The sequence below is a fragment of the Hemicordylus capensis genome, chromosome 6 (assembly GCF_027244095.1).
Source record: "Hemicordylus capensis ecotype Gifberg chromosome 6, rHemCap1.1.pri, whole genome shotgun sequence".
Lineage (NCBI taxonomy): Eukaryota > Metazoa > Chordata > Lepidosauria > Squamata > Cordylidae > Hemicordylus > Hemicordylus capensis.
The window spans coordinates 162,202,225-162,227,551 of record NC_069662.1 but is presented as its reverse complement, the minus strand read 5'-3'; the positions used below and the strand labels follow the sequence as shown (position 1 = coordinate 162,227,551).

At 46.5% G+C, this 25,327-nt stretch overlaps 1 protein-coding gene and 1 long non-coding RNA gene across 2 annotated transcripts in view; one reads left to right on the top strand and one right to left on the bottom strand.

Moving 5' to 3' along the window:
* The window catches only part of PLCD1 (phospholipase C delta 1), a 53,023-nt gene extending 36,282 nt beyond the window's left edge, over positions 1 to 16,741 (bottom strand). The window contains exons 1-2 of the mRNA XM_053263116.1: positions 16,345 to 16,741; positions 3,582 to 3,746 (exon numbers count right to left, since the gene is read on the bottom strand). Coding sequence (XP_053119091.1) covers positions 3,582 to 3,746; positions 16,345 to 16,444 — 265 coding nt within the window. The 5' untranslated portion in view covers positions 16,445 to 16,741. The remainder of the gene's footprint in view (positions 1 to 3,581; positions 3,747 to 16,344) is intronic.
* LOC128330366 (uncharacterized) lies at positions 4,352 to 5,752 on the top strand. The gene is made up of 2 exons (XR_008310058.1): positions 4,352 to 4,483; positions 4,972 to 5,752. It is a non-coding gene; the product is annotated as an uncharacterized LOC128330366 (long non-coding RNA).
* Positions 16,742 to 25,327: the final 8,586 nt, after the last annotated feature.

Below are 25,327 nucleotides of genomic sequence, written 5' to 3'. Positions count from 1 at the left end.
CTAACTCTCAAGCTGACTCTCCTGTTTAACTTCTGTTTTCCTCTGTTTTTCAATCTGTTTTAAGGTTGAAATGTTCGACCTTATTTTAGATAAGGTTGAATGAATATTGTTCTTTCTTCTGTGGGCACTGTTTGCCATATTCTTCTGTAAACTATCTCTGTGCTCTCTCTTAATCAGTATTATTTTCCTTTCTTGCTGCTGAGAAAGTTATTCTCTTCCAGCCAATGACCACAGCTTCTTCACTGGCTTGTAAGGTAATTATTATTTTTCTTGGAATTTTAGAACTTTTTAAAGTAGAGGTCCCTGTAAATATGGAGTTAGGCAATGCCTAACTTCTCCTAACTTCTGTGACTGACATACCGCACAACAGTATGCCAAAGCATTAATGTTGTGTGCACAAAAGTTGTGTAACTGCATAAATTGTGCAAATGCAAAAGCTGTGCAAATGATGTTACATGCGAGTAGACCCATTGTTTCCAAAGGGCTTACTCTGATGCAACCTCATTTCCACAAATTTTGCATTTGCACCGCTGTGCAACTTGCATTGGTGCAATGTACCCTTGGTATGTCAGCCACTGGGACTACTTTGAGTAATTCTCCTTATCATCTCAACCCCTGCTAACTTGGCAAAGAGGCACCTTTTAATGTGGTGTTTCTCTTTATTGAGCAGGGGGAGATTAACTGGCCCTATCCACCCCCAGCACAGCATCCCTCCAGTGGCTATTGCTGGTGTCTATCTTATGTTTCTTTTTAGATTGTGAGCTCTTTGGGGACAGGAATCCATCTTATTTATTTGTTATTTCTCTATGTAAACCGCCCTGAGCCATCATTGGAAGGGTAGTATAGAAATCAAACAAACAAACAAACAAACAAACAAACCACTAAAAGAAAAATGCCCTGAAAAATTATTATATGTTTATCATAAAGCACAAGATGTTTAGACTTCAAGAAATGCACATTTACATTATGCTGCTGGATAAAACTGCGAGAAATGCACATCTCAGGAAACCTAGGTTGCCTACAATCTACCTAACATTGGCTGTGGTTTTGAAATTAAATCAAATAGAAACAATTGTTGACACATACAGTTCCACAATATACTTGGAAATCCAGTTGAGGTAGGGCTGCAGTAAGTTTTTAATGTCACTGCCAGCTTTTTGTTTCCCTCAGTAGGTACTTTTCCTCAAAGTCACACCCATATTTGTTTTGCAATAAGATATTATCAGCCCGTGGACTTTGCTTTTCATTCAAGGCTGGACACTAAAGAGGGCGAGAGCTGGGAGTAACCTGGAAAGGTAGCTGAGGCCAAATGCTGCAAATATATATGTATACATGCGCTGTGCTCATAAACCATGAAGATCTCAGTCTGAATAGGCACTTTACACTAGGGATGTGCATGAAACAGATTTTGCAACTCGTTTGGAGCATTTCTAACACCCAGGCTTCCCAGCTCTTCAAGTGGCTTTTGCATGGACCTGCCGTTTGCAGTCTGCTCTGCGGCACTTAAAGGTGCTGATAGCTCTGTTTACACGTTATGCAAACTGTGGACACTGCACCAGGTACAGCGCCCGTGGGAGTGCAGTAGGAAGCCCCACCTCCTGGGCCGACTCACTCCTTAACCACGCCCCGGATCTCTCCCCAAGGGGTTGTTGTCTCTGCAAACACCGCATCAGTTGTGAGTGGGAAGTGGATTTTGCTTGCAAATGGGGGCCACGTGGCCCTGTTTGTAAGCAAGCCCCACCTCTTGATCATCAGATGCAGGGGGCGTGGCTGAGGCGTGGTGCCGGAGGGGCAGCAGCCCAGGCTCTTGTGAACCCGTTCGCTCAGTGGTGGCTCCGCCCTTGGGAGAGTCAGCCCTTGAAAAGCTTGCCAGGGTCAGGGCGTTCCCAAAGAGCTGCCCTCATGGCAGGGCTGGGGCATCTTGCCACCCTGCTGGCACCCCAATAATCCGCCGCCTGAGGCAATCGCAAGAAAGGGCTAAGATTTAGCTGCCTGCCACACAATGCTTCCCCAGCTGACTTCTGCATTCCAAGCTGCGGATAAAGGCACAAGAGCAAGCCAGGCCAAGCATGTTCTCCCCAGCTGGCCACCCTACTACCACCACCCTTCACTCAAGCCAGTCCTTCTGGGGAAGGGGGATACACAAATGGCTCCCTATCCCCAAAGGGCTCACAATTTGCAAGGATCATAAGGTAGCGCTTTCCAGAGAACACCCTGCAATGGGGTCACGTCATATCCCAGAAGTCTGCTTCCACACTTTCTGTGTTTTGACACCACCAGAGGTGCACTAACCCCCGGACCTTGGGGACCCAGTCCAGCCCTCCAAGGTCCGGGGGAGCCTCCAAATGGCTGGGGCCGGGGGCCTCCGGCCGTTGAGCCACCCTGCGCACGGCCCACCAAAGCTTCGTTCTTTTTTTGTTTAAAAACTCTTACCACGGGTGAGGGGTAGCTGCAGGGGGGAACGGAGCCGTCTTTATCCCCCTGCCCCAGCAGTGGTGGGGTGTGAACAGGAAGGACGCTGAGCCCATCCGTTTGGGTCAGCGTCTTGAAGCAACTGCAAGGCGCACCTGCGCAGTTTAGAGATTGTCGCAAGCCCGTGATGTCACAGGCTGCGGTAACAGTTTTTTTAAAAAGGAACTTTTGTGGGGTGGACCCCCAAAGGAAGTTTCAGGGGGCCTCATGTGGGGGGGGGCTCACGGCTGGGTGGTCCGGGCGCCCAAGTTACCCTGGTGTGCCCCTGGACACCACAGTTCCTACGCTGACAGTAGGGTGCCATTCATATTTCCCATGCCTTGTTTCGAATTTAATTGCTTCAAAATAGAGCTAGGACGTCGTGTATCCCGCGTTTAAAAGTTGCTGTTTTGCAGGGGTTGTTCATTTTTGTCAGACTGCTCCGCCTGCTGTTTATGTTTCGAAAGCGATTTGCCTGAATGGAAGCATTTTGCTTCTGCTGAGCGGTGAACCTGGAAAGCGCCCAGTAACAACCACTGGAGGGGTGCTGTGCTGGGGTTGGTTAGGGCCGGTTGCTCTCCCCCTGCTTAGTAAAGAGAGCCACCATTTAACAGGGGCCTCTTTGCTCAGTTAGCAGGGGTCCTCGTCTCCTGGGTCTGTCTAAGAGCTTGTCCTCTGTCTTGCACCTTGACCCCTTGTTTGGCACGGTTTGGACAACACACCTGCTTCTGGCCCTCCAACCACTGCGTTGGAACTCACCCTCTAACTCTTTTGGACCAATCACATGCTTCTAGATAAGCTGGGCAGAGAGCCAATAGCCCCAGGCTCCCAGAACTCGGCTACCTGGAGCCTGACACTTGCCAAAGCCCGACAGGAAGCATTATCAGGCTGACCCTCTTTTGTCATTAGGCTTAGGCAATGCTGAAAGCGGATGGCATACTTTCACAGCATTCCCATCACGGAACCCCAGCCTCAGTGATCAATGTGGAGGAAATGTGTTTTTTCTGGACCTCCATCGTGTTTTTCCCCCTGGATGCTGTTCCTGCTTGCTTCCAACCATTGTGCTTGGAATCTTTTGTCACCCCTATTGTAGGCTGGTCAAGCGGCATGAAAAATGGCCAGAGACTTACAGAGCTGTGCCTCAGGCGACCTCAGCATTTTCTTGGATTCCTGCCATATGGTCTTGCAGTCTTCCTGGAGCTTGTAGAACCTCTCTCTTCGCCAAGAATTGGACTTGACTTTCAGCAGATGGCTCCCCCTCAGGAGGAACCTGAGGTCATCGTCGTCTTGCAAGCCTAGGATGCATTGAGAAGGTAATTAGTGCATACAGTACTGCTTTCAGCCTATTCGCCCGATTCAGACATTATGCTGTATGAGTGTACAGATACCTGTATACTCGTACATGTGTTTGTTTGTGTGAATAACTGTACCTGCGTTCATCTTAAAAGTGAGCCTGGATACAGGCCCTTCAAATGCATGGTACAGATAGGAAGTGTACTTCTGGACCTGGGTTCAACATAACATGTGAATGGCTGTACAGATCTGTACCTGTGCATGCTGTACACTCCTACGATGTTGAACATAATGTGTGAATGGGACTATTGAATACGTATAATCTCTGATACCACCAACATTTAGCTGTGATAACAAAGGCATTGGAAGGAATACAGGCTGACATGCTGAGCAATGTTACAGTGCTACTTACAATTTAAGAGCAGGCTAAAAACACCTTGAGTGTACCCAAAAGAGAATCTAAACCTAAAACTCCAAAACCAGGTTTGTGGGGGCCCTCAGGCATGCACTTTTGCAGGCCCCTCTGTGTCAGGAGGGCAGCCACATTGGCGGTCTCCATATTCTTTTACCCATAATGCAATGCCTCCACCCCTACTATTGTGTCAGTGGACAGAATGGAGGGGACAATGCATTATGGGTAAAGGAAGATCGCGGCCACCAGCACAGCTGCTGAAGAATGGCTCAAGTCTCAAGGGTCACTGTCAGGACCCACCCAGTGGAGACCCAGAGGAGGAGGAAGGTGAGTGTGCCCCAGCTGAGACCCCCAGCCCGGACAAACCTGCCCCCCTCCCCAGATCCAACAGGCCCTGAGCAGCTGCAGCTAGCCACCCCTCCTGGGGTCTCCCCCTTAGTGCAGCCTTGGAGGAACCAGTTTAAACCTTATTTTGTTTTAAAGAACACTTGGTTTTATCTGATGAATGTCAGCCCTGGTGTTTGACATCAGCCTTTTTAAAATGTTTGTTCAGAACACTGTTACAAAAACCAGAATCCTACATCCACAAAAAAGATTATTCCAGCTATGAAATGTTTCTTCACTATATTCTCATGCCAGATCATAAAACCATTGCTCTAAAAAATCATCATCGGAACACCGAGCACTTGAAGAAGCATCCCGTGTCTCTCAAAAACTGGTTCACATTGGCTGGTCTAGTCAGTATCGCTTCATTCACTTGTTCTGTATACAGGGTACTATTTAGACTATAAGCCTCGTTTTCTCTTCTTCCCCAGGCTTCTGTGATTATTCCTCACGGCACCTCCATTACTGACAGTACTAAATCCATTCCAGAAAACTGAGTGCAAGAAATTGACGCTATTTCGAATCGGATTCAGCAGAATTCAGTGCCATAGGCAGCCATGACTCAGTTCCCTCACTGTTCGTGGAGGGAGCTTAACACTGTCAAGAAAATGCTCCTGGTCTTTGCATCATTGTGACTCACAAAGGGATGATTCCTGGGAATGCACCTGACAGGGATTCAGACCCGGACTAGCTGCCTTCTGCAGTACTAATCCGCCTGGGTGATGAGGCCATCCTAATATAATTTAACCCAGGCTTTCTCAGTGTAAGCATGCCACATGGAGGGGCATACTTACATTGGCACGTGAAGGGCTGTAATGGTAATGCAGTCATAAGGGTGGGAAGCCACTTGTGATGTAATATCAATAGCTCGGAGCTAATGTGTCTTGCACTGCTGCTGGGGACAGGATTAAAGCTGCAATAGAAACCCAGGAAGCCGCCTGTTCTTCTAGAATCTGTAACAAGTTCCTCTACAAGAACAATAGAACGATCAATCCAATGTCCGTCCACTTGAAAAAGACGTCATATCGAAACGAAGGTCACCGGGTCATCGCTGTGGACTGAAGTAATGGACCCGAGAAGAAGACTGTATTGTTGCTGGGGATGTATATACTTTATGCTCATGACAGGATACATTTGTGGATTTAGTTCGCTCACAGTCGTTTAAATTGTATTTTGTCTCTTTGATTGATTGATTAAATGCCGTCAAGTCGGTGTTGACTCTTAGCGACCACATAGATTGAGTCTCTCCAGGATGATCTGTCTTCAGCTTGGCCTTTAAGGTTTCTCAGTGGTGCATTCATTGCTGTCGTAATCGAGTCCATCCACCTTGCTGCTGGTTGTCCTCTTCTTCTCTTTCCTTCAACGTTTCCCAGCATTATGGATTTCTCAAGGGAGCTGGGTCTTCACATAATGTCTCCAAAGTATGGTAGTTTGAGCCTGGTCATAAAGATTTGTTGAATTGTATATTTTGGATCTGATTTGTTTGATATTGATTATACCAAGTTAGACCATTGGTCCATGTCATTCAGTATCTTCTTCACTGACTGGCAGCCAGAGGCTTCTCTAAGATTTCAGGCAGGAGACTTTTCCCAACCCTACCTGGAGATTTTACCGACAGGGCTTTCTCCCCGAATCCACTCCTGATCGGAGTGTGCCAGTCCACATAATCACTGGATTTAACCCGACCTCCCTGTGGGCTATCAGGGACCAGGACAGACACGGCTTTGTTTTTCTCCAAAGGGAGGCTGCGAATTCTGGCTTAGACCGTAAAATAAAATAAAATAAAATAAAAAATCCACCTATTTCTAGCAGCTTTTGAAAACTACTCTGGGGGTTCTGCTTTCTCCGAAAGTGCTGATGGAGGTGCTGATGGCTACGTGAAGGAGGTGCTGATGGCGATGCGAATGGTCCATCTAATCCCTCGAATTAAAATGCCTCGAACCCAATGCGAAGCAGATTCACTCTTCAGATACCCCAAGGCATAGAGCCATGTGTGAAAAACCTCCTGGAGGCTGATCAGACAGCTTTACCATGGGTTTACCGTGAGGCTTTACTGCGCATTTGGGGCCTAGCGGGCATACTCCAAAAAGAGGATTTTTAAACCCTGGACATAAATTGGGCTAGGTTCCGATACATAGGGGAAACTCCGAATTGTGTGTTAAGTACTCTCTGAAATATTACACGGACTTCGGGATAAATCTGGCCAAAATGGGAACACGCCCACCCTCCCAATGTAAAGTCGTGGTGAAGTCACTATCTGAAAAAGCTCCTGGAGATGCTGCCGAAGTACTGAACCTACCTGGGACTTTCTGCATGTAATGCAGATGCTCTGCCACTGAGCTCATAGTTCAGATTTACTTTCAAACCTTCATTCCTCTCCACCAACCCAAACAAGACGATGCTTAAGATGCTGTCCTAATACAGGTATCACTAGAATGGCGGCTTTTGGATTTCTGCTAATTACAGGAGCTCACACTGCAATTTGAGGGGAAGCTACCGGGGCCAGTTCAAAAGATGACAGGCCTGCATGGTGCCTTTTTAAAGCCTCTTGCTCTGCTGTAACCTTCGTGTTTTGCCCACACAATAGTTCTCCAGACAAAGCGGCACAGCCACTGGATGCTGACTCTTCCAGCTCAAAAGGAAACGCGTGAACCAGGCCTTCAGTTTCTGTTCAGTTTTACATACAGGCTGACCCCGCTTCTGTTCCCTCTCTTGCTCCACCCACATCCTTCCCATAAAAGTGCTCCAAGCACTCCAAACACCAGCTAGAATGTGAGTGTCAGTTTGAAATTAGTTCTGGGATGCGTGATCCATTTGGGACAAGGTGGCATGTCCAGAAGAAAGGACCTAGCTTAGCCTTTCCTTGATCAGTCCTTTTCTATGCGCAGGGAGTTTTAAATGGGAGAAATGCTGGAGTGTACTGGTGGCCCTCGGCATCCATGGTTCTGGCAACCATGGTTTCGCAAATCTGCAAACGGGCTGTAGAGACCCGGTTTCTTTTTCCAAGGTTTCTTTTTCTGCGGTATTTCCACAAAAACAGTCTAAAATTCACCTATTTACAGCAGCAGAGTGGCCGAAAATGACTTCCAGTGTCCCTTCCAGCTGCCATTTTAGAGCATAGAGCCATTTTGACACTCTTTCTTTTTAAAACAACACTTTTTTTGCAGAAATTTTGGCTGATTTGGGCATTGGGGGTGGTGGCGGGTATTTCTGGAGCCCGGCAGCCTTGGAGAGCAAGGTACTGTACATTTCTACTTTTATTTCTCCCCACTTTCCACCTTTTAGGCATTTTAAGGGTCTTTTCTGTTCAGAATCCCCCAGTTCCCATAAAGGTTTAATTATTTGTGGTTTCCATATCCATGCCTATAGGTGAGAATGGAACCCCCACGAATCATGAAGGCCACCTGTATTCAAACACGCAATGCCAAAGCTACATTTCTGAAGCTCTAATGCAAGAGGACTGTATAATGCGCCTTTTCTGTGCATGTGGCGCAGCAGAGAAATGCTTGACTAACAAGCAGAAGATTGATGGTTCGAATCCCCGCTGGTACTATATTGGGCAGCAGCGAAATAGGAAGGTGCTCATACTGCGCAGGAGGAGGCAATGGTCAACCCCTCCTGTATTCTACCAAAGACAACCACAGGGCTCTGTGGGCGCCAGGAGTCGGAATTGACTTGATGGCACACTTTACCGTAAGACTGGCTATGCATCTATTTCTCGTTCCCCCCACCTGACACCCATCTCACTTCCTCTGCTCTCCACTGGCTTCTCCTATCATCACTCTGCCTTTTGTCTCCTTCTCCTTCACCAGGGGTGGGTTCCCAAGCTGGGGTCCTTTCAATGCAGACTCAAGCCCAGTAATGGTAACTAGTAGCATCATTCAAATTGGAGGCAGCGTGGTGTAGTGGTTAGAGTGCTGGACTAGGACTGGGGAGACCCGAGTTCAAATCCCCATTCAGCCATGATACTTGCTGGGTGACTCTGGGCCAGTCACCTCTCTCTCAGCCTAACCTACTTCACAGGGTTGTTGTGAGGAGAAACTTAACTATGTACATCGCTCTGGGCTCCTTGGAGGAAGAGTGGGATATAAATGTAAAAATAAATTTAATTTTTTTAAAAAAAACAACCATCAAGATAAAACCAGCTTACACAGCTGGGAGGCCCGGGAGAACTCAGAGGTCTCACCTGGTGCCAAAAAGTCATCAGGTTTGGCTTCCCAAACAGAGGTGCTTGATTGGCACACATGTGTGAGAATTGTCACATACTTAATTTTAATTTTAATAAACTGATTTTATGTTATGAGATTGTTTTTATTGTGTGTTGTAGAATTTTAACTGGCTTTACCCTTTTTATAAAGTCTCATTTAAATTTTGTATGCTGCCTAGAGGTGTATGTATCAGGCAGTATAAAAACATGATAGATAAATGAATAAATGGATCTGGCAACACAGTGGACCATCCTAAATGGCGTGTAGACATTATGGGGCATGGGGGGAAATGTCCCTGGGCCGCTTGGGTCCAGGGGCTGCCAAGGCACCCCCTCAGCCCCGCACTCCATTATCCCTTCCCCACTTTGCTCCCCCCCCCCACCGCAGAGTCCAGGCACATTATCCCACATTCACGTTCCTTCTTCCCATGTCAGCTTGCCCATGCAGAGGGCATGGCTGGTGCTAGGCACGATTGTGTGCCCTTTCCAGCCAGCAAAGTGCTTTCTTCATGGGCTAGGCCAGGGTTTCTTAACCATGGAGCCTCAGATGTTGTTGGACTACAACTCCCAGAATCCTTAGCTGCAATGGCTTTTGCTTGAGGATTCTGGGAGTTGTAGTCCAACAACATCTCTGGGGGCCCAAGGTTAAGAAACTGTGGGCTAGGCAATTCCTTTTCCCTTCATGTTCCAGCCCCACCACCCTTGCTACACCCCTGCTCCAAAGGGTGGCTTCCTCCAACATGTGCACTGATCTTGCAGGTGATCCAGATGAGGTTTTACACATCCTGCACCTGCCTGCATGATCTGCCCCCCACACTGTGAATCACCAGTATCTTTTCATAGTTACATTTCCCCTAACTTGATCATGCAGGATGAGAATTTTGTGTAAGGAGGAAAAGGTGTAGACGGACCATAGCACCACTTGCAGAGGAGTGATCACCTGCATAGCTGGTGACATATGGGAAGGGTGGTTTCCGGAGGTACGCCCCCTCCGTGCCCTTTCACTTCTGCACCGGGGTGCACTTTTCTTCCTCTTCGCACTTTGCGCTGTTACGGTTAGAGTCAGGGATTGGGGAACTGTCTGCACCACCTTACCACTTCTGCAGTGCACTCATACGTATTTCTGCCGGTTAAACACCTCTGTCAAGTACTTGGGAATAGATAAAATAAAGCTAAAAAGTTATACATATATAGAGGGGGTGGGGGAGGGAGGTTGACATGAAGGGAGGGAGGCCTAACAGGGATGGGAGAGTATTGCAGAGGTGCTTCTGTGGACACAGAAGCAGCAACACTGCTGGGGAGGAAGGTGGTTGTGCTACAGTGTTGCTGCAGTTTCTCCCATTCACCACAGTGGGAGGAACTGCAAAAATGCCGGGAGCAAAACCAGCAGCCTCCCCTGTGATGCCGCGGCTTCCACGTTCACTGCAGCCGCACCGCAATAACCACCCATCCCCATTAGGACTGTGCACCATGTCAGCCATTGGCTCCGGTCATACGGGGTCTTTTACTGGAGAGTAAGACATGCCAAACCACAACTCATGAGCCGAATAAAGACAATTGTATGTGCTTAACAGGAACCCAAACCAAGGCAGCTTATGAAAGCCTTGTCACAAAGACCCAAAACTAGGCAATGCAACCTAACACCCCAACTTCTCCTATCCTGGATTCACCACATTATAATATTTCAATGCCTCCGGTATCAGAGATGCACTTAGGTAATTTTGGAGCCTGGACCTAAAGGTACTACTCAGGTCCCCAGTGGGATATTTTGCCCCCCACCCTCCATGGTGGAGGATCAGACTTTGGACCGGAGGTCCGGTCCAAAGGGTGCAACAGTCGAGCATACACACGTTCGCACCCAGAATTCGCACCCTGACCACCGTGTTGGCCAGACACCAGATACAAGTCTGGATTGATGAAATTCTTTCTACATGCAGTGTAGATGATTGGCACGTGGAATAGAGAGTCTCTCCAGGATACCTAGGAGTCCTCCTTTTATAGTATATAAACTGCCCTTGGGACCAGTGTTCCCTGCAACAGGGATTCACAGATGTTGTTGACTACAACTCCCAGAATCCCCAGCTAAAGGCCATTGCAGCTAGGGATGCTGGGAGTTGTAGTTAACATCTGCAAACCTCTGTTACAGGGAACAGTGCTGGACACCCATGAGTTGACTTTGGGGTGACTTACCCCAACTGGCCAAGGTCCTGGTCCCCAACCCAGTCCATATGTCTATTATACAACTGGTCACTTCTTCATGTCAACATCTCTTCTAGGGATGTGAATTTGTTGTGAACCGCCCTGAGACCTTGGATTAGGGCGGTATAAAAATGCACTAAATAAATAAATAAAATAAAAATAAATGTGCATGAATTGTTTCAGTGGGGCAAGAAGCAGTACCTTTAAGCACAAGTACAGCTGGTCCTTACTTGCTTCTCCCTGCTCCACTGCATTTCCTGGTGCAGCACTGCACCGCTAAGAAATCCCCATGCGGCAGCAGGACGCACATGGACGCAGCCCTATTAGCTTCTCATTTCTGAACCACCCCATACTCTCTGGCCCTTATCTGTCCCCAAAATATTTAGCCTTTACCTAGCTCAAAACAATGTATATAATTTCCTAGCATTTTGCTATACCACACAAGCAGCTTCACAGACAAATATAAGGTTTTAAAGCATTCCTCATCTTGCTGCCTTCAGCAGGTTCTAGTCCCAATGGAAATTCCCTTGTTATATTTGTTTTCCTACTCTCTCTAATTTAGAACAAGCAATCATTGTTCTGTCTGGACCTTCCAGTCTTTTGTTTGATGGAGTAAGACCCAGCTTACCGGTCACTGAGTGGCGTACAGAGCAAGGAGGTGACCCAAAAATATGTCCACAAGGGCTGCACTGCCCTCAGGGACATATTTTTAAATTGCACAGAGGGCTTTCTGGGGAAGGGGAGGGCATCAAAAACTGCCACTTCCTCACTGCACTGGAGGTTTTACAGACAGGGCTTCCCCCCCCCCAATACACCCCTGACTGGAGTGTGCCAGTCCACATATTGGCTGGATTTAACCGAACCTCCCTGAGGGCTATCAGGGACCAGGACAGACAGGGCTAGGCTGTGGAGTTATGTCAGAGTAAAAAAATCCTCTATTTCCAGCAACTTTTGAAAAAAAATCCGGGCTTCTGCTTTCTCCGAAGGTGTTGATGGAGGTGCAGATGGCTATGCAAATGGTCCATCTAATCCCTCAAATTAAAATGCCTTGAATCTGATGGGAAGCAGATTCCGCTCTTCAGATACCCCGAGGCATAGAGCCATGCGTGAAAAACCTCCAGGAGCAGTTAGCTGGAAAGTTCTGTTAGGCTGCACTGACGGATCCTTGCTCTGTATGTCAGCCATGGTCTCCAAACCTTACTCTGTGTGCTAAAGAGTAAAGCCCACTTGTAAAAAACCAGAAGGCAGTTTATCAATATTACAATATTTCAGTCCCTTTTATCATTTTTTAAATTTGTATTGACTTTCTTTTTGTAATTGTGCCCTCCTTTAGCCTTTGATGAAACCCTGCATCAAAGAACCCTTCCTCCTCTTTCTCTCTTTTCCACCAAAGGATTGTTGTTCCTGCTCTAGATTCAATGTTTCAACCAGTGTTGAACTCAAAACCACATAGGAACACACAGCAACACAGGAAGCTGCCATATACTGAGTCAGACCATCAGTCCATCTAGTTCAGGATTGTCTACACAGACTGGCAGCAGCTTCTTCAAGGTTGCAGGCAGGAATCTCTCTCAGCCCTGTCTTGGAGATGCTGCCAGGGAGGGAACTTGAAACCTAGACACTCTTCCAGAGTGGCTCCATCTCCTGAGGGGAAGATCTTCCAGTGCTCACACATCAAGTCTCCCATTCATATGCAACAAGGGCAGACCCTACTTAGCTAAGGGGACAAGTCATGCTTGCTACCACAAGACCAGCTCTCCTCTACAAGGGGCACTGGAAACACTGCTTCCCTCTCACTCCTCCAAGATTGTAGAGATCACCATGGTTTAAATCAGGGGTAGGCAATCTTGGCTCTCCAGTTGTTGTTGAACTACAACTCCCATCATCCCCAGCCACCATGTACTGCGGCTGGGAATGATGGGAACTGTAGTCCAACAACAGTCAGGGGGGGAAAGCTGAATAATGCCATTGGCGGTATGAACGGCACTTTCTGCTGCTGTCCTGATGCTGCTATAAATGGTTCCCTCATATGAACTACCCCCCACAGGCTGAGTGTAGTGAAGCTGCGTTCAATTGCCATTTGGAAGAGCTCCTGGATTAGAAGAAAAAGAGAGGAGCCCCACGGTTGTCAACAGCACAGCCATCCTCCAGATGACCTTTCCCAGCAGTTTCAGGAAGATGCTGAAGGATCCCTGTGGCATACCATAAATACATCAATGCCACGGTATTGAGGGAAGAATCCTCCAGACTCACTTTCTGGAATCAACACACTGGTTGGCAGAGGAAACAATGCAGTGTGATGTCTGCCACTCCCATCTCACCAGAGGATCCAGAAGGACACCATAGTCAACAGTACCCAAAGTTGCCAAGAGGTCCAACAGAATCAAACAGGGACAGTTTCAGTCTCAAAAGCGGGCCCAACGCCAGACTGCAATGGATCTAGATCAGTGATTCTCAAACTTGGGTCCTCAGGTGTTATTGGACTTCAACTCCCATAATCCCCAGCCTCAGCGGCCTTTGGTTGGGGATTATGGGAGTTGAAGTCCAATAACACCTGAGGACCCAAGTTTGAGAATCACTGATCTAGATAATCCACTCTGGCTGGGAATGTCTCAAGCTGAGCGGCTACCGCACACTCAAGAGCCTTGCCTGAAAATGAAAATGTTTGCAACTGCTCAAAACCTGGAACAATCAGTAACATCCGCAGAAGACTTCTTTAGGAGCAGCCTTCCTATAGTGACAGAACGACCAGTGAGAAGCATCAACTGTGTTTGTCTGGATGGGCCATTTCCTAGTTCACATTCAGAATATAAATGTGATTCATTTCTCAATGTCCCCTGGCATGGAAGTGAGATCAGCCCAGGGCCCTGGACAGAGGGCAAGAACAGTACAGCCTGTACCAGACTCAGAGGCAGCAGCGAGCCTGGCCAAGGAGGTACAACCCAACCTGCCTGCCCACCCACACCCACCCCACTTACTCGCCATCACCACTTCAAGGAGGCCAGTAGAGTGCTGGCCTAGAGCATCTCCATGAAGACATTCTACTGGTCTGAACGTACTTCTGTTCCAGCAGATCTGGGTGCTTTCTAGATTACCCGCTCAGCAGTGGTGAAGTGCTTCGGCATTGGGCAGAGCGCATTGAAACCGTAAATAAAGGCTGTTGCACAAAGCCACCAGCAGGGGGAGCGGTCTTGTGAAAACTCCACGGTGGGCAAATACAGCTATTTATTTGCACAGCACATGCGGCGTTATAGGACTGTAACATGGCAATAAAATCCGAAAGAAGGCATAGGAAATGTGAACCGCACCTTGCTGTCAGTGCAGGGACTGCGGTGTCACAACACAGGAAGTACGGAGGCACACTTTGCGGATCTGTAGTGACATTGTGGTAAGGATTAATCTGGAAAGAGCCCAGGAGGCTGGAGTGAAAGAAGAGGATGTTGTGCCAGGAAGGAGGAGGGGATGGGCAGCAGGAAATCTGGGCTGGGGGGTGGAAAGTGCTGTGGAGGGGCAGCAGCCCACTGCAAGTTGCCAATGAACTGGGGCGGGGGTGGGTAGGGATGCAATCTACATATAGTGGTCTGGGGCAAGAAAATCCTGTTAGCATTTCCCAGAAACAGCCCATAAAAATCATGGAGAAATCCAGGATGTGACCAGGCATCAGTGTGTCCATTCTCAAGCAAAAACTACTAGCAAAGTGAGGAGTTCGTGCTCTTTCTAACTCAGGTCTTATCTCATGTGAAGTTTTAAATTTGCAATTAAATCTATGGTGTCCATAGAGACAAGCAGCAGTTTTCAGTCTGGGCCTCACCATTGCGTCCTTCAAAGTGGCAGGGACCTCTCCCACGCTTAAACAAGGAGCCCAGACTATTTTATGAAAGCAGGTGGCTACTCGGGTTTAGAAGCTACCAAGAGGGAGGGCTGAGGGCACGTGGGGGTGTGGCAGGCCAGATTTCTCTAACCATCTCGTCAGTCTCTGCACAAAAACACAACCAGCTGTGATAAGAGGAGCCACATCAACATCCTGCCCCTGGACTATATTTAACCTGCAGTTGCAGCGGATGCAAAAATATTTTATCTACCAAACGCTGAGCAAACAGGCGACAGTGGGCTACCACAATTCCTAACCAATTATCTTGAGATGCAGGAGATTTCTCACTGCTCAGAAAAGCTCCACCAGACGACAATGAGCAGATTCAATGGAGGCTGAGAAATCTTATACTACTATTATTTCTATATCACTTTTCAATGGGAAACAGTATCAAAGCAGTTTACAGAGGAGCAGGAGGAGGGGTTGGAGGAGGAGGTTGTCACTGAAGGTGGTGGTTCCCTGTCCCTCAAAGGGCTCACAATCTAAAAAGAAATACAAGGCAGACTCTCTTGTTCGTCACCATCTGTACCACCACCGAGTAGGTCATCAAAAGTCTAGATATAGGTAGGATTACACCTTAAGTGGCACAGTGGGGAAATGCTTGACTAACAAGCAGAAGGTTACCGCTTCGAATCGCCACTGGTACTATATCAGGCAGCAGTGATATAGGAAGATGCTGAAAGGCATCATCTCATATTGTGTGGGTGAAGCAATGGTAAACCCCTCCTGTATTCTACTAAAGAAAACCACAGGGCTCTGTGGGTGCCAGGAATTGACACCAACTCGACAGCACACTTTACTTTAGCAAGCCAGAGGTTGCCGGTTCGAATCCCCGCTGGTATGTTTCCCAGACTATAGGAAACAGCTATATTGGGCAGTAGCAATATAGGAAGATGCTGAAAGGCATCATCTCATACTGGACAGGAAGAGGCAATGATAAACTCCTACTGTATTCTACCAAAGAAAACCACAGGGCTCTGTGAGCACCAGGAGTCGAAATCGACTTGACGGCACACTTTACAATTCTGGGAAGCAACAATCTCTCACAAGAGCACCCTGCACCCAGTGAACTCAAGGAAACAAGAGTCTTTTCGCAATCTAGTACTTAACAGCATTACGTTTGGTTTCCTGGTGATTCCAACAATAGTCAAGAAATTGCAATAAATAGAATCCTATAGACTGCAGGAAACAAATCACAGTGTTTCTTTCAAATGCCCTCTTACATGTCCTGGCCTTTGTAACTTAAAAAAAAAAAAGACAACTCCAAAGGGGGAAAGCCATTTAAGCGCTGATCATTTTGCCCCAAACATCTACCACTTCTGCCAAAAGCCAGCTAAACTGGCACAGGTACTCAGTAGCAGTGGGGGGGGGAGGAGGGAGGAAATACCAGAGACCTCAAGAGACCGTTTGGTTTGCTTGAAGGTGAGTGGGGGGGGGTGGGGGGATCAAAAGATCTGTCACTGCCCAAGGAAAGAGTTGCCCATCAGAACAGACCCATGGAGGAAAGTGGCTGGCATCAGCCCTTACCCAGTCGCTTCCCATTCAGAGCGGCTACTCTCCGGCTCTCTTCCAGCAACAGGTCTTCCTGGGATTTGCTGAGCTTGGGCTGCCTTCTGAGACACTGCATGGCCCTTCGGGAAAGGCAGCAAAACAGGGACGGGCATCAGGCATTCTCTGCCGGCTGCATGGCCACCCCAGAATTCCACACAGTCTTTGTTGCCAAACAGTGGAGTCAAAGGCTGTCAGAGAACCGGCAAGGCAAGAGGGAGGAAGAGGAAGGAGGAGGCTCGGCTTCAAAGGTACGGCTGTGTGACGTTTGGCAATCACGGTTCTCTTGCCCCAGCAGCAGGAACTGGTGGATGCAGTAGAGATTCTGGAAGAGAAACTGCACTGCACTCGTGCTCCTCCAATCGCTGGATGGGAGAGGAGGAGGAACAAAGTTCCCCAGTGATGAAAACTTAATTGCCTTGCGTGTCACATGGCACGGGAAGAGAGCTCATTATTTGTTTTAAACACCTTCCCCTACACTCCGTCCTCTTTTGCCTGTGTGTGATGACGGATTTCTAATTTGGGGCAGGAAAGTAGATCTAATTTTGAGCTGGAAAGTGGGTCTTGGTTGGAAACCTCTGGCAGGGGCGTAAATATAATAGGGCAAGGGGAGACAGTTGTCTGGGGGCCCACTGCCTGGGGGGGGGCAGAGGCAAGTCACATGACTGACTCCCCCAGCTGCACACCCGCCCGGGCTTCCTTCAGTTGTATTCATCCTCCAAAATTGATGTGAGTGTTAAGACCTGGAGCTACCAGAACAGCATGTCTTTCTCTAGTACCATTAAATGACTTGCATCGTCCACAATTTACAAAACCTTTTAAAAAATAATTTAGGATGATGTTCTATTGTGGCACATAGATAGATAGATAGATAGATAGATAGATAGATAGATAGATAGATAGATAGATAGATAGCTCTGCTTTTTGTTACCATTATTCAGCCTCATTTAAGATTTCTTTATTTCATGAGCTGAGCTTCAGTGAGGGCGGGCATTTTAAAATCTTGTCTCTGGGCCCACTCCAACCTTGCTACGCCCCAGACCTCTGGTTATCACATGTCATTGGCTGAGCTTCTCTGATGTCACAGAATGGTTGCATTACATTCTAAGGTTCCTATCCCTAGTGAAAGGCAACCAGCGGGTACTCAGAGCACTCCTGCCTCCCCACACTACAGCTGCACAGCTTATAAGCAGTTTTATTGAAATCAATGGGACAAATTTATTTCACATGGGAGTAACTTCAAACAGTTTATTTCAATGGGGGTACTCATGAGTAACTTAGTCTGGATATAAGCCAGTGACTGAAGCCTGAAGGGGCCTGTCTTATAAGTGTACTGTAGTATCTAAATGTGTGTGTTCTCTCCCTCTCTCCCTCTCTCTCTCTCTCTCTCTGGTACCTGAGCTGAAGGTTTGTGACTGAAGGGGTACACGTGTTTTTAAAAAGGTTAGGAACCCCTGATTTATTGCATAGCAACCATAGAGCCTCGCTACTGACTCAGTCTTATACAAAGTATAGGCACTGGGCCTATGTTCTTAATGCTTATACAGCCCCTAGAAATCTTAGGTGCTTTATTAGTAACAAATGATTTCTCTGGAAAATTAGGCAACTGAGCCAGAGTTTACTGGGTGATGTGTGGGGAATTGGTGGAAGGTAGTCCTACCTCTAGGCAACTGGAGAATGTTTAGTGCACTGCCAATTATGATTCGGTCTGGACTGGAATGTGGAGGAATGACATAAGGCGCTTCGATGTCTCAGAGTTCTTTCTGGTGACAGTCCATGTTACATGTTGATCATATGATGTAGCACATGCACACTTATGCAATGACTGAATAAAATGTCGCCTGGGTACCTTGGGGGCATACTCAGGCTAAATCATCTCATTTGGGAACTTTGCTCAGGTGCATAACTTCTAAGTCAGTGGATCTGCCCTTTCAGTGACTAAATGAACAACTTCATTAACAGAATGAAGAAAGGTCTTGCTTCTGATGCAATCATCCCATTCTCCTTTTTAAAAACAAACAAACATGTGCACCTTTGAGCACAGATCTCCAGCCTATTATCTGCTGAGTATAGGTGTGGGCACCCCAAGGGTTCCCAACCTGTGCCATTGTGGCTGGGGATAATGGGAGTTGTAGTCCAATCACATTTGGGGATCCAAGGTTGAGAACCCCTGAGGTGCAGTCCTTTTTGCCATGGAGTGAGCAACGTTTTCGCCACCTTCACATCACAAAGGGCACATGTACCAGATCCCAAATTGATATACACCTGTCTAAAATGTGATACACTTCCTAAGTGTATCCTGCATTTGAGGGGACCTGTATCCAAGTTCACTTTTAAAATGAACATGTGTACAGTCATTCACACAAAAGTATGTGCACATGTACAGACACCCGTATGTACGTACAACATAATGTCTGAATAAGGCTTAACTAAAGGAGAATTCAAACATTATGTTGTTCACATGTACCATCTGTGTTGATCTGTTGGTTGTTTATCTGTATCCACATTCAGTTATTCACACCTTATGTTTATTAAGCAGAAGATAACACCTTCTTTACTGTGAACCACACCACCCATTGAGATCATCTGGAGAGGTTTGTCAGCAGTTGCCACCAGCTCTCTGGTGGCTACTCAGGGATGGGCCTTCTCCGCTGCTGCCCTGAGGCTTTGGAACACACTTCCTGCTGAAATCAGAGCCTCCCCATCTCTTACAACTTTTAAAAAGGCAGTCAAGATGCATTTGTTCACCCAGGCTCTTAATTAGACATTGTTTTAACTGTGTTTTAATAGTTTTAACATTTTAGATTTTAATGTGTTAATCTTTTTATTGGTTTTTATTGTCTTGTAAACCGCCCCAAGAACTTGTGTTTTGGGCGGTATAAAAATGTGATAAATAAATAAATAAATCTACATCCTATATTTGAGGGGGGTCCTATATTTGATGGACCGCTCATTCCATATAATGGCTGGACATATTGCTGAGCCCTCCTGGAGAGGATGGATTCTGCCCCAATCTTGTGATGCTGCCAAGTCCCATAAAGTCAATTTCATGATTCAGACAGGCTGTCATGAGATTTTAAACATTCCAAACTACTAAGGAACACAGCCGGTCATACTTGTAAAGCTACTTACTGTACAAATAGCATCTCAGAAGTTGTGCAATGCACCTATCTGTCATGCACTCCCTGCGTACTCCATTCTTACAATTAATGCAAAATATGTTAATTACATTAAGTATGCAGATACACTGAGGCACTCTCCCGTCCGTTTAAGTTCCCCAAGATAATCTTAGAGCCAGATGTGTTGCTGACTCCTCCTTCTCCTGTTACAACACAACTCGAGTGAGTGCTTTTCTGCATTACAGACTAGAACCAGTTTAGCCGTTACTCCTTCCCCCAAGGGAACTCTGGGAACTGCAGTTTTTTGAGAGAGGCTAAAGATCAATGGAGAAAGTCTCAGCATCCTCAGCGCACCAAACAACAACTCCCAGGATTCTTTGGGGGAAACCAAAGAATCTTGGGAATGGATTCTTGGGAGTGAAGCTGTGACATTTAAAATGGTTTTTAAAAGCCTACTACAACTACTGACATGTGTTGGTAATTTAATATACCTGAATCAAGTTCCTTGGGCAATTTTTTTCTATCCTCACTAGTGGTTGTAGCCCTAGTCATACATTATGTTCAATGTACTGTAGTACAAAATCTTATTCAGACATTAAGGCTGTGTACACGACCACCAGGCAGATAGGCAGGGGGAAGGCTAGGCCGAATTTACCTCCCACCCCCCTCCGCTGATTATCCTTCCTCACTGGTGGGATGCGCAGATCACACTTGCACACAATCTGCACTGCTTGGAGCAGTGTAGATCTCCAGAGGCCGGGACTGGCCTCCGGATATCCCACAATGCACCACGCGACGAGTGTGGTGCAATGGAGGAATTCCCCAGGAGTCGGGCAATCTAGGCACCCAACTCTGTGTATGCTCAGCTGCATGCAGCCCGAGCATGTGCATGACGACAGCGCTGCGGTTATGGCAGTGCTTGTGCCCTTAACCCTGGCTGAAGGCCGGGATGAAAAGTAGGGTTAGGCAGCACGGCAGCACGGCAGCACCAGGATTGGGAGCGATCCCGACGCTGCACGCGAACAGCCTAAACCAGGCTGGGTTGCCCTAGCCTGGGTTAGGCTGCTCATGTGAATAGCCTTATTATGTTGTATGTGTATTCAGGTGTCTGTACACATGCAGATGTTTTTGTGTGAATGACTGTACATGTGTTCCTTTTTAAAGTCACCCTGAGAACACTCTGTCTCAAATGTAGGCACAGATAGGTACTGCTGTACATGCATTCAACATAATGTGTGCATAGCTGCACATGCATTTAGATCGGTACATGTGCACACTGTGTACAGATTGTATGTGCGCTGAGCAGAATACACAAAAAGGACTGTTACGTATGCATTTACACAGCTGTACACATGTGCAGTTATTCTTACATTATGTTGAACACATGTACGGCAGCGCACTTATTTCTATATCCTGCATTTCAGGAGGCCTGAATCTTGGTTCATTTTGGGGGGAAATCTAGCTACAGTCTTTCACACAGAAACATGTACAAGTGTGTATGGACGCCAGAATGTACGATGTAATGTCTGAAGAGGATTTATGTCTACTTAGTTCCGTCCACCATACTGTGGGGAGTAATCAGAGATAATTCTGTAGAAAACCATATCCCAAGTTGGTGATGTGATCTATGTGGAATACCATTGTCTTCCACTGGACTTATATCATAAACAACAAGTTCCACCTTGTGGAAGCAGTAAGGATCAGCAAGCAAGATCTACCTCAGTTATATCTGCACCTTTCCCACACAGATTATTATGACACAGATTATGAGGGTTTGTCTAGTTTTGTCTCCCTTATTTAAAATACTTAAATAATACTTTCAACTTAAGGGGCTGCTCACAACAAATTTGTTTAAAATGCAAATAAACCATCGATAAAAACAAAAGCAAACAGGAAACACCACCTCAGAAACGCTGAGAGAGAGAGAGAGAGAGAGAGAGAGAGAGAGAGAGAGAGAGAAGAACACTGTCTATGGTCAAACCAGACATGGATGTGCTACAGAGGTGTGCTCCAAACCACCAAGAGAGTCTTCTTTCCTTAAAATTGTCTGTTGGGAACATCTGTCTTGATTGGGAAGACAGCATGGTGGGAAGGGGAGGTTAATTCATTCCCCTCGTGCCATTTTCCGGTCAAAAATCCACACACTCTCCAAAGCAGTTATTTCTTGCACGGCTATTTCCTTGCCATATTGAGGGCAAATAGCCAAATCTGACTACTAAAATAAATGCATGCATACATGGTATACAGATTGTACATGCATGGAACATAACATGTAAATAGGGTTTTTGTGTAGGGATGTACAAATCTGTATGCATTTACAGTTGTACACATGCTAGTTTGAACACATGTACAGCAGTATACTTCTTTTCTACATCCTGCATTTCAGGGGGCCTGTGCCCAGGTTAATTTTTAAAATGTACGCAGGTTCAGTCATTCACACGGAAACATGTACATGTGTACAGACACCTGAACATACAACATGATGTCTGAAGAGGGATTGTGTCTACTTAGCTCTGCCCTAAACTAAATATTTATTTATTTTATAAATAGACACAAATAATCAATATGTAGATAAATATCTGGAACACCCTGAGCATTCTGAAGCACTATGGGTTGGTTCAGATGATACCAATGTTCCCTCTAAGGCGTGCACATGCGCGCGTGCACAGAAGTTCTTTAGATTCCGCTCAGATTGAATTAGGAAGGCCCCATTCTGAATGCACATGTGCACACACTGCCTTGATACTGCCACCCAGAACAAAACTTATTCTGTGTAAAGATGGACAAAAAATTAGAGGGCACACTGGATGTTACCCTTTGCCAGCCCCACTGGTGTATTTGAATCCACAAAAGGTGAAAATGGTGTAAGTGCTTAGCTAATGTGTTTACTTTAGTGGAAGTTAGAGCCATTTTAAAGATAAAGTGATGTCTTAAGTTAGGAAACAGAAGTCTGTGGTTCATGTTGATAAGGCATATCCTGTTTTCTCATTGTTGTGTGACAGATGTTTATTCGAGCTGTGTAAGCACTATCCTAAGGTATAAAGACCTATTGAAATTGTAATTCAGGGTCCCAACAAGGTATGAACCAGTTGGCACCAGCTCTGACTGCAGCGGTGCTAAATAAAAGCCTTGGAAAAGTTTCTCCTGTGTCTGGTTATTCTTAATAAAAGGACCCAGAAAAGTGTATTTAGGCACATCACCACCATCTGTCAGCACATGTCCTGACCGCCTGCCACACAATCCCACCACTGCATAATCACGTGGAGGGTGGAACATCCAAACCACGACTCGTTGTGCATTTTAAATACTCCTTTAAAGTGGTATTTAAATCGTATGTGAGGGTCAGTTCAGATGTTCCATCCTGCCACATGATTATGCAGAGCAGAACAGCACACTGGGGAGGGGCAAGATAGGTGCATTCACGCCCCTCATTACATGGTGGGTGGGCTCAGTGGATGAGATCTTCCAAACCAGCCCTGTAGCTACCGATTTATCACATTGTTATCACCATGCATCCTCCAAGTAGCTCAGCACACACCATATCTTGGTTTTCTCCTTCCTGCCACCTTATGCTAGATCCCTCTGCTGGCTTTGCATCCCTATCAGTACCTTTCACAAACTCCTTGTCCTTATATTCTAAGTTCTCCACAGCTCTGTTGCCTGGCCCTACTGTATCTGCTTACACACGTTTCTCATTCTCACTCCATCCAGGGCCAGCCCGAGGGTTGTTGGAGCCTTAGGCAAAGTCTGACTTCGGTGCCTCCCACCAGCCAAAGAGTGCAGAACTCGGGTTTTAACTTGAGCCACGCAGGCTGCTCATGCGCCCGACTGAACGACCAGCCTGCGCAGATGACCAGCAAATGCCTCGCCCATTGGGGGGGTTGGGGGTACAGTGGTTGAAGAGCTTGGAGCCTGCCCAATGCCCATGCACACCAAAACGTGATTAATTTACTCAGATGGGTGGGGGGCAGCATCCCGTCCCCCCAGTAAATGGTGCCCTGGGTGACTGCCTATGTCTACCTAGTGGACTGGCCAACCCTGATTACATCCCTGTCTGTGACATAGGAACATAGGAACATAGGAAGCTGCCATATACTGAGTCAGACCGTTGGTCTATCTAGCTCAGTATTGTCTTCACAGACTGGCAGCGGCTTCTCCAAGGTTGCAGGCAGGAATCTCTTTCAGCCCTATCTTGAAGAAGCCAGGGAGGGAACTTGAAACCTTCTGCTCTTCTCAGAGTGGCTTCATCCCCTGAGGGGAATATCTTACAGTGCTCACACTTCTAGTCTCCCTTTCATATGCAACCAGGGTGGACCCTGCTTAGCTAAGGGAACAAGTCATGCGTGCTACCACAAGACCAGCTCTCCTCTCCTTTGCTTCTTTGCAATCCCCTGATAACTGAGCAAAGAGGCACCTATTTAAAGGGGAGATTCTCTTTATTGAGCAGGGGGAGAGCAACTGGCCCTATCCATACCCAACAGCATCCCTCCAGTGGCTGTGGCTGGTATCTAGCTTACTTCTTCTTCTTTTTTTTTTTTAGACTGTGAGCCCTTTGGGGATAGGAAGCCATTTTACTTATTTATTTATATCTATGTAAACCACTTTGGACACCACCTAACGCAGGGAAATGACTTGACTAGCAAGCCAGAGGTTGCCGGTTTGAATCCCCGCTGGTATGTTTCCCAGACTAAGGGAAACACCTATATTGGGCAGCAGCGATATAAGAAGGTGCTGAAAGGCATCATCTCATACTGCGCGGGAGGAGGCAATGGTAAACCCCTCCTGTATTCTGCCAAAGAAAACCACAGGGCTCTGTGGGCGCCAGTGGTCACCAGTGGTCGACACTGACTCAACGGCACGACTTTACCTAAACCACTTTGGGAACTTTTGTTGAAAAGCAGTACAGTATATAAATATTCATCATATTCATTTTCATATTTAGCTCTGCCACCCTCAGTTGACCACAGGTCTCCTGCTCCCTGTCTCATTTGCTGCTCCTTCTGCATGAATCTTCCACCCCAAACGTGGAAGTGATGCCACCTCTCTCTCTTCCTTCAAATCCCTCCTCAAACCCACTTTCTCTGTGTGGCCTTTGACTTATCCCTTTAATCCTCATTTGCAGCTATGTGTAATAGCATTTGTCCACATTTACCATCCTGGTCTCTCCCTCCCTCCCTCTGCTGGATTCCCCATTGTTTGTTTTAGATTGTATGTCCCTTGGGGCAGGAACCTTCCTGTTTTTGCCTGTGTCATTCTGTTAAGTGTGCGGCATTGGCACATCAATGGCAGTGTGTAAATAATAATTCAAAACTCCAATTAATGGATTTAAATCTGCAGCCCTACAAGGAAAGAAGTGGAAAATGGATTCATGGTGGGACAGAGCAAAAAAGAGAAGAACACATTCTCAGAAAAGGGTAAAAAAACGAAGGAAAGCAAAACAGAAACCAGAAGATAAGAAAGGCAAGGCCATGAATCTAGGTCAAATGAGCTTAGGCTGCTGTCCCTGAAGGAGAAGCAGGTTACAAAGGGGGACATTTTATTTCATAGCAAACAATGGCGAGAGATGGAATGGTGTTAAATGCTGTGAAGATTTACAACAGCAAAATATTTTTATTATTTACTTTATTTGTTGCATTTACATCCCACTCTTCCTCTGAGGAGCTGGATATAAATGTAACATGGTTAAACCCTCATCATTTGCTTGGTATGGTTTACAAGCTGTTATTGAAATATGATACTGAAACAGAACAAATAAAGATGTGTATGATTAGATGGATGCAGAATATAAACAAAACAATTGATATTAGTGACTGGGAATATCAATGGAAGAAAAATATAAAATT